The sequence below is a fragment of the Lepidochelys kempii genome, chromosome 2 (genome assembly GCF_965140265.1).
Source record: "Lepidochelys kempii isolate rLepKem1 chromosome 2, rLepKem1.hap2, whole genome shotgun sequence".
In the NCBI taxonomy this organism is placed as follows: Eukaryota; Metazoa; Chordata; order Testudines; family Cheloniidae; genus Lepidochelys; species Lepidochelys kempii.
Genome location: NC_133257.1, coordinates 175,951,303 through 175,967,667, shown reverse-complemented (window position 1 = coordinate 175,967,667; position 16,365 = coordinate 175,951,303). Strand labels below are relative to the sequence as shown.

General features: G+C 42.1%; 1 protein-coding gene across 2 annotated transcripts in view; it reads left to right on the top strand.

The window, feature by feature from the left end:
• The window catches only part of VOPP1 (VOPP1 WW domain binding protein), an 86,906-nt gene extending 70,904 nt beyond the window's left edge, over positions 1–16,002 (top strand). For both annotated transcript variants that reach the window (XM_073332811.1, XM_073332812.1), the window contains 3 exons: positions 2,461–2,538; positions 3,602–3,738; positions 11,355–16,002. In XM_073332811.1, the coding sequence (XP_073188912.1) occupies positions 2,461–2,538; positions 3,602–3,738; positions 11,355–11,536 (397 nt within the window). In that variant the 3' untranslated portion in view covers positions 11,537–16,002. The remainder of the gene's footprint in view (positions 1–2,460; positions 2,539–3,601; positions 3,739–11,354) is intronic.
• Positions 16,003–16,365: the final 363 nt, after the last annotated feature.

The following is a 16,365-nucleotide window of genomic DNA, read 5'->3' as shown; positions in this document are numbered from 1 at the left end:
ACTGCTGAATTGGAATTCATTTGCAAATTGGATACTATTAATTTAGGCTTAAATAGAGACTGGGAGTGGCTAAGTCATTATGCAAGGTAGCCTGTTTCCTCTTGTTTTTTCCTACCCCCCCTCCCCAGATGTTCTGGTTTAACTTGGATTTAAACTTGAAGAGTGGTCAGTTTGGATGAGCTATTACCAGCAGGAGAGTGAGTTTGTGTGTGTATGGGGGTGGGGGGGGATGTGAGAAAACCTGGATTTGTGCAGGAAATAGCCCAACTTGATTGTCATGCACATTGTGTAAAGAGTTGTCACTTTGGATGGGCTATCACCAGCAGGAGAGTGAATTTGTGTGGGGGGGGTGGAGGGTGAGAAAACCTGGATTTGTGCTGGAAATGGCCCACCTGATGATCACTTTAGATAAGCTATTACCAGCAGGACAGTGGGGTGGGAGGAGGTATTGGTTCATATTCTCTGTGTATATATAAAGTCTGCTGCAGTTTCCACGATATGCATCTGATGAAGTGAGCTGTAGCTCACGAAGGCTTATGCTCTAATAAATTGGTTAGTCTCTAAGGTGCCACAAGTACTCCTTTTCTTTTTGCGAATACAGACTAACACGGCTGCTACTCTGAAACATGTATCACAGCTTCCAAGTTATCTCTGTCCATTTTTTTTTCATCTTAGCATCTGGCTACTTTTCTTGCTGCTGTTGGAAGTAGCACCTGTGAACCCATGTGCTGGCTTCAGCATTTGTGACCTTTTCCTTACCCTTTCAATGGATAGTGCTAAAATATTTTCAAAACTGTTTTTTCCATATAAAATGCTAGATTGACATGTGTTTATAGGAGAAAGTCTGCTAGTTAAATGCATGGTATGGGACTCTTGGCTTTTTGAAATCCACTATTGAAAAATCTTGGCTGGGAGTTCAAGTGTATCACTTTTTTTTTCATTTAATAAAACTGTATAAACTAAATGATGATTTTTCCTGAGTCTTTAATAGGTTTTTCTTCCAAGTTTCATCGGAGAAAAAGCTGCATGGAATGAACTCTGTGGGTTTTGGGATCCCCCTCCCCCTCCATTTTTCTCCTAACAGCTTTGCACTCTAAGAAGCCAAAATAATGTTGCGAGTTTTTTTTCATTTGCAGATATGGTAATAATACAAGGAGGCTTACTCTGCCAGTTGCAAAGGATCAGTAATCTCACTGCTGTGATCTCATACTTCTGGTCTGTTGGCAGTGAACAAAATCCAAACTGCTTGACATTCAGTGTCTGCATTGTTCATGTGCTGGAATGAAATGCAGCGATGCTGCTTTCCTCTACAGCAGTGGTTTTCAACCTTTTTTCATTTGCTGACCCCTAAAAAATTTCCAATGGAGGTGCTGACCCCTTTGGAAATCTTAGACCTAGTCTGCAGACCACAGGTTGAGAACCGCTGTTCTATGGTAATGATAACCTTTCGTGGACCCCTTAGGCATAGTCTGCAGACCCCAGGGGTCCAAAGACCACAGGTTGAAAACCACTGCTCTTCAACAAGCTCCACTGTATAAAATTAAGTGCTCCAACCAGTCATCTTAGGAGGCTTAAAAGGGGGCATAGAAGAAGGCTGTTTGAATAATGTACGGTAATGTTATGAATGGCAAAAAACCCCAAAACCCTATACAACAGGTCTGAACATATGAACCAGTAACTGAATACTGCAATCCTTAGCAAGTACTTACTCAAGTCAGTTGGACTGTTGCCTATGTCTGACTGTAGGAGTCGGATACGGATTACTATTCACAGAATGTGTGTGTGTGTGTGTGTGAATCTTTGTATTAAAGTGACAGTGATGCCATGGGTCTGATTTTTATACTGGTGTAAGTCAGGAGCAACTCCAGCGACATCCGTGGTGTAAGCCCAGGATCAGTTGAGAGGACAATCAGGCCCTCTGTTACTATCTATGGTGATACTGATGCTGGTCCTTTATAGCCCCAAATTAGCAGTGTTTCCACTCTCCAGAGCAGTGGTTCTCAACCTGCGGGTTGCTTGCGGTCCAATCAGCACACAGCTGCAGCCAATGTGTCATCCTCAGGGTCATACAGATAGTATATGTGTTGTGTGGATGCAGCCCACGTAACACACAGAGCTACAGATGCAGCCCCCAATGGTAAATAGGTTGAGAACCACTCACTGCTTTGAGAGAACCCCAGCTGTGCTTTGTAGCACCAGGGCAACAATGTAACATGTTTCCTTCCAGATTTGTGAGGTCAAAAATGATACCACTGGCCGTGAATCTAATTACATCTGAGTCATTGACTTCTCTGTCTCTGTGTTTAGATGCTGTACTGTCAGTTTGCAATAACTGGATTTGATAGAGATTTTACTGTTGAGTTTATATTCCCCCCTTGGCGCCAGATTTTGATATGATGCATTTGTACTTTAAGTGACAAAACCCTCCCTAAATGTCCTTTTCTCTTTATTCCTATGTAGATGTCGCTCCTATGAAGATTGCTGTGGGTCAAGATGCTGCGTAAGAGCCCTCTCTATCCAGCGACTCTGGTATTTTTGGTAGGTTAGGACTTTTTTTCTGAACATGGATCCCATACTTGCCTCATTTTAAGCAAGCCCTATAAACCACCACATTTCCTGCCTGGGTATTTTATATAGTTAACATTTTAAAAAAATATATATATATATATATATAGGCTGAGATTTTCAAAGCTGCATAGGAGATTTAGATGCACTGTTCACATTTAACTGAATGTGATGTCTGCATCTGAATCCCCAAGGCAGTTTTGCAAATCTCAGCCATTATGTTCAGGATAAACACTTTCTAAATAACAGAGCCAAAAGGGAATTTATGAATGTTGGGTTGGTGATGTGGGACCAAATTCTGCTCTCCTTTACACCAGTTTAGAATTTGGCCCATCACATCCAGTGGTTTATGCTGCCACGCAACTTTTGTACCTTCAGCCCTTCTCTCCATCAGCCAGAAGGGAGCCCTGCAGAGCAAACCTACTTAGCATTTGGGGCGGAGAGAGCAGCATTTGGGTTGTTCAACAGTGACCCCTCTGGTCAGTTTAAGGAATGGCATGGCTATGCTCCAAAGAAATCCCCTCTGGTACACCTTATTCTAAAGAAGGGGCACGTGGACCTAAGTCATTTATTTCCATCAATATTATTTGCAATTCTGATTCAAGGAAATCTTAGGTGAGGTAAAGAGGTGGCAGAAGGGGACATATGAGCCCATAACCCTAGAGTTACGGGAAGAAGACAGTAATCTTCCAGTTCTGCTGGCATAATCACTATTGTTCCTGAAAGCTAATAAGAGAAAATACACTGGAAAACCACTGTATGAATAAAAACACTCCTAAGACCAAAATCTCCTCAGTCACTTTAGAAATAGCAACTACGTGCTGCCATACAGAGGTGTCTCAGTGTGTGCGGTCCTGCTTTCAAGGAATAATATTTTCAGAAAATCCTGATAACAGCATATGGTAGCTGATAGTTAGAGGGTAACGATCTTGGTTTCTCTTATCTATGAATCTTTCAACAACCCCAGCTCCCTGGGACCCTGCACTTTAGATGGATGCCATCTCCAAGTTTGACTTTTCCTCCTCCTTTGGCTCAGGTTCCTTCTGATGATGGGCGTCCTGTTCTGCTGCGGAGCTGGTTTCTTCATCCGAAGGCGGATGTACCCTCCGCCACTCGGAGAAGAACCTACTTTTAATGTATCCTACACCAGACAACCAGCCAACACCGCAGCAGGTTAGAGACTACTTCTCTGCTAGCCTAATTTCTTCTGTGTGCACAGGAAACGTTTTAAAAAGGTGTGATTTTAGCTAGGAGTAGCTGTTGCACTAGTTTAATTCACCACAGGTGATGTGGGTTCCAATTCCGCTTCAAGTATGTTGCGCCGGTTTTGAATGTACACCAGTACTACCGAGATCCAGTAGGAGATAAGAATGGGTCAGACCAATGGTCCATCTAGCCTAGTATCCTGTATTCTGAATGCATCCGATGAAGTGAGCTGAATGCATCCGATGAAGTAGCTCACGAAAGCTCATGCTCAAATAAACTGGTTAGTCTCTAAGGTGCCACAAGTCCTCCTGTTCTTTTTGTATTCTGACCGTGGCCAGGTGCTTCAGAAGAATGAACAGAAAGGCAATCACAGTGCTCACAATTCTCTTTCAAAAGAATTTTTGCATTTCTTTTACTAATCCCTTCTAGACAATTCTTCCCCCACTGGTTTTGTAACTTATCTCCATGAATGCAAACAAGATAGGAAAACAATTAATCCCATTGCAACATACGCAGAGCAGTAGTCAATGCCACATTAGCAATGATGTCCCTCTTTTATATGAATAATAAGGAACGGTTTCCCATAGTTGTTACAATATACTAGAAAATACCTTTGCCAGAATGAAACAACCAAATATTTTCCTTCTGCAGTATAACCTAACTGTGGTTTTTCCATTTTTGCTGTGCCCTCCATGTTACGGAATACTGCTTTAGAAGTGGAAAACGCTACTTCTTCCTTATCAGTCTCAGCATTTTTCAATTGTCAAACTATGATTTTGAGGAAGTCTGAAGGATCTGTACAGTAGTGGATCAACTAGCTCCTCCATTCCCCCCAGCCTACCCCTATCCTGTCCCCTAAACAGTCCCACCCAGAGAGCCCTTCAGAGGGCATGCATGCTCTGTGGGACTTCTTGAACCCGGTCCCCTCCAGTTACGAGACCCTCTCTAGCTGCAGATGATGGGTCTGCAGCTGTACCTAAATTCACACCCACACGTACCTGTCACACTCTGGCAGCCACAACGGAGACACTTTTATATACACCTTGCTCACTGCCCACACCACTCCATATCCATGAGCATCAACATACCTGGTGAAGAGATTTTGACTCCTCTCCCCCTCCCTAAGGGTATATCTACACTGCAGCTATGGGTGTGAATGGCTGCTCATGTAGTCATACCCATGCTAGCTGGACTCTAGCTAGCTCAAAATAGCAGTGAGGATATGGTGGTGTGGGCTTCACGTCAGCTGCACAAGCGAGTCTGTACCCACGAAGGTCAGACAGACTTGTGCACTCCATGCTAAAGCTCACACTGATACATCCTCACTGCTATTTTTAGCTAGCTAGAGTACAGCTAGCACAGGTACGTGAATGCGAGCTGCAAATCACACGCCCAGCTGCAGTGTAGACATACCCTAAGGCATCCCTCTGCTCCCAACCTGGAGTACATTGCCTCACAGATAGAGCTGGCTGCAGGATTATTATTCCATTTCTTGACAGCTTTCTAGGTTTCAAAATTTGTCGTTCTGCATTGGAATGGAACCAAAATGTTTCCAACATTTTCACAAAACAGATATTGTGTCAAAACATCTGTCTTCCAATTGGAAAGGTCAGGGTTTCATTTGGGGTCTCTCTTTCTCTGAAAGTGACTGGTGAGTCCACTCTGAACCTCAGAAACTTTCCTGATGAAAACTTTGTCAAAATTTATACATCTTCGCAAAACATTTCAGCTTCAACAAAGCAGCATATTTCAATGAAAAAAGGTTAATTGAAAATGTTCCAACCAGTCACATAATCACAAACAGCAGGTCACACAGAGAGTTTAAGTTCAGACTTTCCAACCTCTACCATATCCTACTCTACACAGATACACTGCATAAGTTCTGGAAATACCCCTGCTCAGTGTTATCCACATCCTTATGCATATGCATACATACTCTCTTTCAGTCAGAGAGCTAACTGTGTCATAAAAAAGGATTCCCCCTCACTCATACTCCCAGACGCTCCCTTTTATTTTTATTTTTCTCTTTAAGGTATTTCTTTCTTTCATTTGTTAAATGTGTTAAATGCATAGGACATTCCATTCAGTGTGAAAAAACACACACTCATATTTTGTTTACCAATCACACTTTTTCCTAATGAGATAGTTTAGGTAGTTCTTTCCTGAGATGATAGGAAAAAATTTTAAAAAAATATTATAAGTCTTGGAAATAACCCAGAGGTTGGATCACATGGCTGGATTGGCAAGTATGTTTAATGATTCTTAATGATCCACACATGGCAGAAGTCATGTGGAAATAGAAAATAGCTATCTAGTTAAGTCTTTTAATGTCCTACTTATGCCACATGATTTTAATTTTTTAAAAAATCTTAAGGTCTGATCAAAAGCCCGTCGAAATCAATGGGAGTCTTTCCCATTGGCTTTGGTGCACTTTAGATTAGGTACTTACAAATTAAGTGCTTTCTCAGTCTCTCTCATATGAGTCTCAGTCCCAGCTACTTTGAATTCTTCTGCGTTTCTGACCATGCTTGTCCTTTAAAATAAAGCACAGCTCGGGCCTGAGAGGTGCTGAGCACCTACGACTCGCATCAAGTCCAATGGATTTGTGGCTGCTTAGCACTCCATTTTTGAAGGTCTAATGGGCTTGAATAGTTCTGATATACTAAACAATAAAAGTAAACACCTGGGATTTGATCCTGCAAGAAGGTCAGGATCCAGCCCTTATTTTGCTATTGGGTTTATTGAAAGTATCACTGATCTGAATACCAGTGTGGAAATAAATTGGTTACTATGATGTAGTTATGCAAGACATTTTAACAATAATAATTGCAAAATGCAAGGAGTTCCCCCACTCCTTGCCCGAGTTTCCTTTGTGGAAGGAAAAGTGAGCAAAAATGCTGAAATGTGCAAGCACCAGCTTTGTGGCAAAATACTTAAGAAAAATAACACTGCTGTAATCGTAGACATAGGCCCAAACACCCCTGCACTTTAGGGAAGTTTGGGTTTGGATCCAGTTCCCAATCCAATCTCTAGGGCTCGACTCCATTTCTATAATGGGACCAGTGGTTACATTGGATAGAAACTGGGCAGGAGCTTTCATTGCCCAGCAAAGGAAGAGAGGAAGCTGTCTGGGAAGTGCTACTCACCCAAGGCAGGATGGAGAAGAAGCACTCCTATCTGTTTGCAGGGAAGGAGTTGTGCTCCCAACTTGCTTCCCCTAACCTTAACCCCTGAATGGGCCAAATGCAAGATCCAGACACCGCAAGCTCCATGGATGTTTGGATCAGCAGCTTATGGCTTAGGCCCATCTCGCTTTGATACTTAGGGAATAAAAACTCACTCTGAAAAAGCATTAAGTAGTGTGTAACGCTTCAAGGTATCTCTGGGTTCCATCCTGTTGTCATACTGAATCCCCAGGCCACTGAGGCATGGAAATTGGTGATCAAATGGAAAATCCATGGGGGCTGCTTTCCTTACAAAGTAGGAAGCAAGGCACTGAGGAGAAACTGCTGCTCCTTGACCACTTCGTTCTGTTAACTCAGCTTTGCCATGAAAAAAGAGAGAGAGGAGGAAAGAACTTGATGTATTCCCACAGACAAACCCTGCAAAATTCCTAGAGGGCATAACTTTTTAATTGCTGAGACTATATTCAGTAGATTTTTATTGATCAGAAATTTTGGAGTCATCATGGATAGTTCCCTGAAAAGATCTGCTCAATGTGCAGCGTCAGTCAAAAATGAAAATGGAATGCTTGGAACCATTAGGAAAGGGGTAGATAATAAAACAGAAAATATCATAATGCCACTGTATAAATCCATGGTAGGGCCACATCTTGAATACTGCATGCAGTTCTGGTCACCCCATCTCAAAAACAAAAAACATTTAGAATTGGAAAAGGTGTAAAGAATGGCAACAAAAATGACTAGGGGTATGGAACAGCTTCCATATAAGGAGAGATTAAAAAGACGGGGACTGTTCAACTTAGAAAAGAGACAGTTAAAGAGATTTATGATGGAGGTCTATAAAATCATGAATGGGATGGAGAAAGTGAATAGGGAAGTGTTGTTTACTCCTTCACATAACACAAGAAGCAAGGGCCACCCAATGAAATTAATAGGCAGCTAGTTTAAAATAAACACAAGGAAGTACTTCTTCACACAATGGACAGTCAACCTATGGAACTCATTACAGGGAATTTTGTGAAGGCTAAAAGTATAACTGGATTTAAAAAAGAATTAGATAAGTTCATGGAGGATAGAACCATCAATGGCTATTAGCCAACATGGTCAGGGACGTAATTGCATGTTCCATGTGTCCCTAAAACTCCAACTGCCAGAAGCTGGGACTGGACGACAGGGGATGGATCACTTGAAATTGCCCTGTTTTGTTCCTTCTCTCTGAAACTTCTGGCATTGGCCACTATCAGAGATAGGAAACTAGTCTGACCCAGTATGGCCATTCTTATCCTATTATGATCATTATGATATCTAGAGTTTGAAGCCTATCTCCAGTCATTCTTAATGGGAGTATAATGTCTCTGATTCTCTGGGTACCACATAGTTTTTCATTTGATCATAAATTTCCATGTTGTTCTGGGCCCAGATTTCATTATTGGCATGTGATGAATGAAGTGCCTTGTGAATTCGACATTTCTTAATCTTACTCTGTGCTAAGAAATCCTGTCCCGTAATATTAATGAGACTTGTATTGACTTCAGCTGGAGCTGGATTGGGCTTCACACTTGTCTGTCTTAAAGGGGGCTTGTGAGCTTGAGATGCAGTCCAAGAGGCAGCACCATTCAGTACATTGTAAAATACCAGGTGCATTTTTCTGTATCTTGGAAGATTTTAGACAAAGATCTTGGTTTAAAAATAAAGTAATAAGAAAAGCAAACCCCCAAAGCTATTTATTTGTAATTGTAGCATATCTGACGGGGGCAAACAAAATCAATGTCGGCAAATTAGTACCAAAACCTCTCCCAAAAGCAATTTACAAAACACAAAATGGAAGTTGGATCAGGCCCTGAGAGGAGATAGTTAACCAGCAGCAGGTCTGGGCTGTTCAGCTTTTCTGGGTGTACTGGCTTAGATCTCTTGGGGCCAGTCTGCCCAAGGAAGAATCACAGATGCACCTGAAACAGTGTGTGTATTCTCTCATAGAACCCCACCCTGGCATGCACAAATGCCAACTGACGTGCTCATACAGCATTTGGCAGGCTCAGCTGATAGGTAGGTACATCCAGTGGTCCCTTCTTTGAAAATGTGGCCCTTGCTGTTCTTGTCATGCTGCATGGATCCAGACAGAAGGAAGTTTGATGATTATAGCTCTAAACTGCCTGTGATCCGTTGCAGTGTGAATTCTTGCACCACTGTAAGGAGGCTCCATCTTAAAGAGGTATTTTTACTCAGATTTGGCTATAATATCATCTTTGGTTAAACTTGCTAATTTTCAGGTAGCTATCACCAGGAATATAATTTATTCCCTTAGGAATGAAGGTTTGCTAGTGGGCATTGTGCCAGGGGAGGGGAGGAAGGGCTTGTGGCAGTGAAGTAAATGGAAAGATGGATGAAGCCTTAGAACGTTTGCCTAGAATCAGTACTATCTAATCCCATCTTTCTATTTGCCACGCAGAAAACTACCGACCCCCAGCTCTCCATCTTGTCTAGTGATGGTGGTGGTGTTATTTGTTACCATAGTGCTGAGGAGCTTCAGTACCCCATAGTGCTAGGCACTCTACAAACATAACAAAAAGACAGCCCCTGCCTTAACATGCTTACGATCTAAGTATGCGACAAGAGACAACAGATGGATATAGACAGATCAGTGGGGGAGTACAAAGAACAAGGAGACAAAGGTACATGGATACATGTCTGTCTGGCAGACTGCCTGGGAGCCCCAGGCCCTGGAAGCCCTGGGTTCCCCCAGTTCTGAGGCATGCGGACTACTGCAGAGCCAGGTGGACACGCTGGCAGGTATCCAAAAAGGTTTCCAATAGGACTTGCGTGAAATCGAACCAGCTCTGCAAAGCAATTTGATTTTACTGAATCTTCAAATTTCAATGGAAAAAAATGTCATTGGAATTTTTACTACCAGTTCTAATTACTGCAATTGAGAGGCGTTGTGGGTGGGGCGCTGGATTGGGACGTGGACATCCTAGGTTCTGTTCCTGGCTCTGCCACTGGCTTTCTGTTTGCGCTCAGACAGATCACTTCACGTCTCTGTGCCTCTGCCTTCCACCTCCAAGCCATCGTCTGTTTAGATTTAAACACTTTGAGGCACAGACTGTGCAGGGGTGCTGGAACAATCTGTATAGTGGGGGTGCTGAGAACCATTGAACCAAACTGTAAACCCGGCATATAATGGAAACCACTTCAAGCCAGTGGGTGCTGCAGCACCCGTGCACCCTTAGTTCCAGCACCTATTGGACTGTGTATTACGAAGTCTTTGTATAGCACCTGACACAGTGGGCTCCTGATCTCAGCTGGGGCCTCTAGACACTACTGTAATATAATACTAATCATCATACTTTCCAGGCAGTAGCTTGGTGTTTGACTAATGCTTCTTTTTCATCATATTCAAAATGCTGCTTTTAGTGACTTACTCTCCTTTGTCATTAGGTGTAATGATTTATTAATATGTTCTTTGATATTACTTTGGTTGTGTGTTTACGTTTTTTTCCCTTTGAGCTAGTTGAAGTTTTGTGCCTAAATGAACTGACAGCATGTCAATGGAATCAAAGTTTCCTTGGGCCTAGAGCAACCATGTTTGTTCTCTGTTCTCTCTGGCCTACGCTAATTGCTCATGTCAAAGATGTTGCAATTAGGTTAGTGAAGAATCACAGAACAGCCTTATTAGCAAGCATGTTGGTATTAATTGGGCCCTTAATGTTTGCTGATCGGAATGTTGTTTCTTGCTGACACAGCTAAGTACATTAATACATGTTCTAGGGTTTCCATCTCATTTTTCTTGGGGATCTTGGGGATTTAGCCTTGGGGATATGTCCTTACTGTATTCAAACAGTATCCGCAGGCAACTGAATATAGAGTACATGCGTTAAAGGCTCTGAGTGTAGGCTGAGATCCTATGGTGTATTTTCTCTACAAAGTGAATTTAGTGCTCCTAAATTTGGTGCAGGTTCAACAGCCCTGGAAAGTGAACACTTCTATCCACAGAAGAAGCAGTGACTGGGCAAGCATCCCCAGTGCATGTGATCTGGAGAAAGCACCTTTAGGGGGTGAAAGGTAGTTCCGTCTCTGGGTCCATTCAGTCCTTCAGTTGTCTTCTGAGACTCCCAGCCAGGATGCTAGTAAGTGTGAGGGTGATTTGTTATGGTGTCAACCGCTGCCCACTGGACTGAGACCACCAACCTCATGTGACTGGGCAGCCGTCAGATGGAAACAACTTTTGTACATTGTCTTGGCCATGTGTCACAAACTTCAGTTAAAACCTACTATATATCATTTGCCTTTAGAGAAGAGCATATCTGTGCTTTCCCCAGCATTGGAGCAGCATCATACTAGCCTGTCTTTTGTAAATTTACCGTTGCCTTGTAAATTAATGTATTTTTGCTCCATTTCTTTTAGGATCACAGCAACCAGGGATGCCATACTACACGGATCCAGGAGGACCTGTGATGAACCCCATGGCTATGGCTTTCCATGTCCAGCCCAACTCCCCACCAGGGAATCCAGTGTACCCACCTCCACCCTCTTACTGCAACGCACCCCCACCCCCATATGAGCAGGTGGTGAAATCCTCCACGTAACAACTCAGCAGCTCTGTTACCTGACTCTGTGAGAAGCAGGTGCCATTGCAAAGTGACTGGGGTAGAGGGCCTCTGCCCATCCGAACACTTGCTAGTTCTCTAACTCTCCCTACACACACTCCCCATTAACATTACTTGCAAGGGATGATTTTTTTTGTAGTAGGGGGTGAATTTTCATTTTGATGTATTCAAACTAAAGCAAGGTCTTTTAAATGCTTTTAATGGAAACCTATATTTAAATCCAGTACGTTTTCCCTTTATTTATTGTTTCAAAGGTGTATATTAATGCATTGTGGCAAAATACGGTAGCAGCTTTATGCAACCACAAAGTGATGCACACTCTCCTAAAACCCGGTAGATGAATGTGGTATTCTACTAGAGTAGAAAGGAGAGAAGGAGTGAGTTGGAGGAAAGAGTCAGGGTTAGATATTTATGAGAAGTGTGACCACCAACCTCATGGTCTGTGGTTTTCTAGGAAAGCTCTGTTCTGAGACACAGAAAAGGGACAGGATGTTATGGAAGCCATTGAGTGAGCGAGTAAGTCAAGTCATGGCAGTGGGTTCTGTTTGGAACGAGTCCCACTTGAGAGCTTCACTTCTATAAAAGATGTGGGTCCAAGAAATCATGAATGAGCAGGTCTGCAATGTTTCCACCTGCACCTGGACTCTGAACTTGCCACCTTAAGCCTGGCTCCTCTTGTTCTTTTGACACTTTCTGGAGAGGGTTTTTTTTGTTGTTGTTGCCAAGGATGAGATTGTAAAATATAGTTGATGATCTAAATGTTACACAGACCTGTGTGTGGCAGGGCAAATGTTATCAGCTCCCAGCTACATATCTACACTTGTAGAGAAACTACTTAGAAATATTTCAATACACAAGAGTTTTCTGGCCTAAAGTTAAAATGGAAAAAATGGGAACTTAGGCCCAGATCCTCAAGGTATTTAGGCACTGTACTTACATCTGGGCCTTGGGTCCCAATCTTGCTCCCTTTGAAGTCCCTGGGAGTTTTGTCATCGACTTCACTGGGTGATGACTGGGTCCTTGTTCCATACAGCACGTTAGCTCACTGGTTTTGGTTATTGTCTTATAGCCACAGAGAGAGCATGAAAGGGTGCTGTCTTCTCCAATCAAGAGATTTGAAAATCTTCTCTTAACAATGGTTTAAGCGCAGTAGCTTACTGGGACATATGTTTAAGGGTTGCTTCTGAGCCTAATGCAGGGACACTTTGGCCATGCAACTACCACTTGCAGACAAGTCCGTATTCATCATGCTGAAAATGTCCCCATTTGTATTTGCCTCATACTTCTCAGAGGTTGTTTGAGTGGCAGTGGCCACTACCCAATATCTTCAAACAAACAAAACCTTTTCTCCTGAGGTGTTTATGAATGGTTGTTTTTGCAGATATTTTCCCACTTATTTTGATTGTTTCCAATTAAAGTATGGTGCTTTTTTTTGCTGTTAGAACTGAAGAACCACCTCAACTATGAACTTCTGGCACAAGACCTATAGAAATGTTTATTTAACTTCCAATTAGTTACAGGGGGCCATCCCATTGGATGCCTGAGGGTGCCCATGTGTAACTGAGCACATACTCCCAAGACATCTGCATTGCACAGAAATAGTTGAGGGCCTTATTTAGCCTACAGAGCCTTTATCACTGGGGATAATTTGTGAGAATTTGGGTCTCAGAGTTTGCAGGGCTAACAATCAGAGAACAACATCTTTTTGCTTGGAAACTGCACACCTGAAGTACAGAAAATACCGAGCACCGATAAACCCGGGAACCCCCCCGTCCTCTTTTTAGTCCCTTTTCCGAGTGGAACTACCCTTCGAAGGATCAAATCCAGCAGTCCTAACTCAGCCGCAATTTCTGTTGAGAATAAACACTTGTGTGACATCTGGAAGAAAATACTTTCTGGGCCCATTCCAGTACAACCCTGACAAACTGGGAGGAATTGGCCTGCTATAAATACACTGAAATTGCATCCATTTGAATTGTGTTACATTCACCAAAGCCCATGGTGTGTAATTTACCAGTCTGGGATTGGAGGTAGAATTCTTAGTCACAGAAACACATTTCATAGACTCCAGTGGATGATTTGCAGGAAGTCATAAGGGGCCAAATCTCAGTTCCACTGGAGTCAAGGGGAGATTTGCCATTGATTTAAACTGGATCAAGATTTTGCCCAAAGGAAAGGATTAAACTTGTTTAGCAAATAAAATATAAGCAGAAGATTCCTGCCAGTGGTAGCATTTCTGTTACCCTTCGCACTGGGTTTCATCTCAGCATATAACTATTAGTCTTGATTTCAAGAAGAAATAAATGAAGGGATAAAGATGACAGGTTAAAAATGCTAACCTGTTAGGCTGGACTGTTTTTGCATTTTCTAAATACAGTCTTTAAAAGGGCTTGTGTACACAAACATTTAGTTTGTGGCAAGCGGCATTAGCCTGCTGCGTCATAAGTGTCCGCATGGACACTGCTGATGCACAGTAACAGTTCCATAGAACACTTTGATCTTTGAAACGGGCGTAGGTCAAAAGTCATTAAGGAGTTGTTAATGTGGATCAGTGCAGGGTAGATTCACACCCCCAGTTTGCTATGAATTAAATGATCAAATAGGCAAACCCAAAGAGCCTGGCTATGTTTCTAAGCCTGCTTACACTGATGTAAACCAAGAGGAACTCCAGAAAAGTCAGTTCTGTTCGTCTGGTTTGAGATTAGAACCAAGCCTTGTGTTTGTACTTGCACTTATAGTAAAGTCCATAGGAAGTTAAATCAGATCATATCCGACCATATTGGCTCACGTTCAACATGTGTTTTAGAAGTGGTGAATGTGACATTCAAATCCCTTTATCTTTTTAGGGTAAAAAGAGATACTCGTACTTACTGAGACTGTAAGATTTCACAATACATGGCAAAGCTCATTCCTTTCTGTAGTGCTGTGTTTAGTGCTATATTCCAACATGAAGTTTGACCTGATCTCTTGCTTATCCCTAAAGTCTACTTTGCAGATTAAAAATCAGCGAATCAAATTCTGATATTTTCAGTTGTTCTTTTTCGCAAATTTAAAAGGGAGTTGGCTTTAAATAACAAACCAAACCTTCTGTGTGATATTTTTGATTGTCTTAGTGTGTCATATTGGGGTGATGATATAAACAAGAAAGGCAAAATTCCTCTCTGCTCTACCCAACTGATCTTGACTAAGCTAACCTATCTGAATCTAAATTTACTGTAATCTCGTTATCATTGCACATCTCTTGCTAGCACCGATCACTATGGTATCCAAGGTGCCAGATCCTGCAAACACTTATATGCTTAACTTTAAGCAAGGAGGCTTCAGTGTGAGTACTCGGGGCTGAAAATTAATATTGCACATAAATGTTTGCAGGATTGAGACCTAATCACCCACTGTTGAGATCTCCTTGTTGCCCATATGGTTTTTCCACAGAGACTTATGTGCCTACACGGAATATTGGAGGGGAAACCTGCAGTGCAGACCTGAGAGAAGACTCTTGCCCTTAGTGAACTCTCCTATTGCAGTCTTACTCATGGGCTTAATAGATCTAAAGCCTGAAGGGCTCATTAGATAAGCTAGTTGGAATTGTATAACACAGGCCAGAGGCTTCCACCCAATTACCCTTGCATTGATACCAACATTGAGAAACACTGAAGAAAAAAATACATTTCAAAAGTATTGCAGCAACAGTATGGTGGTCTGAGGATATTACTGTTAAAATATTCTTCCTGGCCGGGGCTCGTGGTAAGGATACAGCAGCTACTCGTGGGTTTGCGATGCAGGCCCTATGAATATTTCAGATATATGTATTACATGGTCAAAAGGCCCAATTACCTGCAGTGCTCAATTGTATGTATTTTCTAAACTAGTGTGCACACTAACTGTAATGCTGTCGCCAATCACATAATATGGCTCTGTATACACTGTATTTTTTTTAACTGAATCCAGGGATTCTTTTTCCTTTAATGGACTAGGCCCTATGATGTGAGCAGATAGGTGTCGTTAAACCCTTTTAGATTATTAAATGTGTCTAAGAGAACTGATGTTTTTCCGATAACATTGGGTAGAACCCTTTCCAGTGGACTTTTATGCTGTGTATTGAAATTCAACTTCTGGTGAAGTTTTTCTGTGATCCAATTGTTTCCTTTATTAATGTTAGGGGATTATAACCACCTCTTACAATGAAGTCAAACTCCTGTTCTAGTGAAGTTGTTTGGTACTTAATTGAAAACACAGCAGCACTGTAGGTAAATCTAGGACTTGTTTACAGATTGCGTGCATGCTTTTCCTCTGATATTTCTCTTCTTTTGGTTTCTAGGTTTTTATTTTGTTTCCCTTTATTTTCATTTTTAAAAAAAGAAAAAAGGGGAGAAAAAAGAAACCCTATAACTTTTGATAGGGTCATGTTTCATATATATTCCAAATAAAACTGATCTGGGTGCGTCTATTGCTTCTTTTGCCCACGGTGATTTGGGAATGGTGGCGGGGGGGAAATTAGCCCTTCTACTGCCTGCGGCTTCTGCTGTTAGCTTAGAATGGGTCCAATAGAAAGTTCAATTTAAGTTGCATTCTGTTAAAGCAACAGAGCACAGAAAAGGGCAATAAAAGTGATTAGGTAGCGAGAGGGAGGGATGCATTTAAAGGATTTATTTATTACTAATGGAGAACTGAACCCGTGCTCAGTTCTGTACAAAACAAGAACATAGATGCCGAGATACGCCATGGAGGCCCAGATACTTCGGGAGCTTTGTGATCCTATTTCCAACCTCTCCCCCTCTGCTTAAGACTCTGCATATTGGTTAAATAGA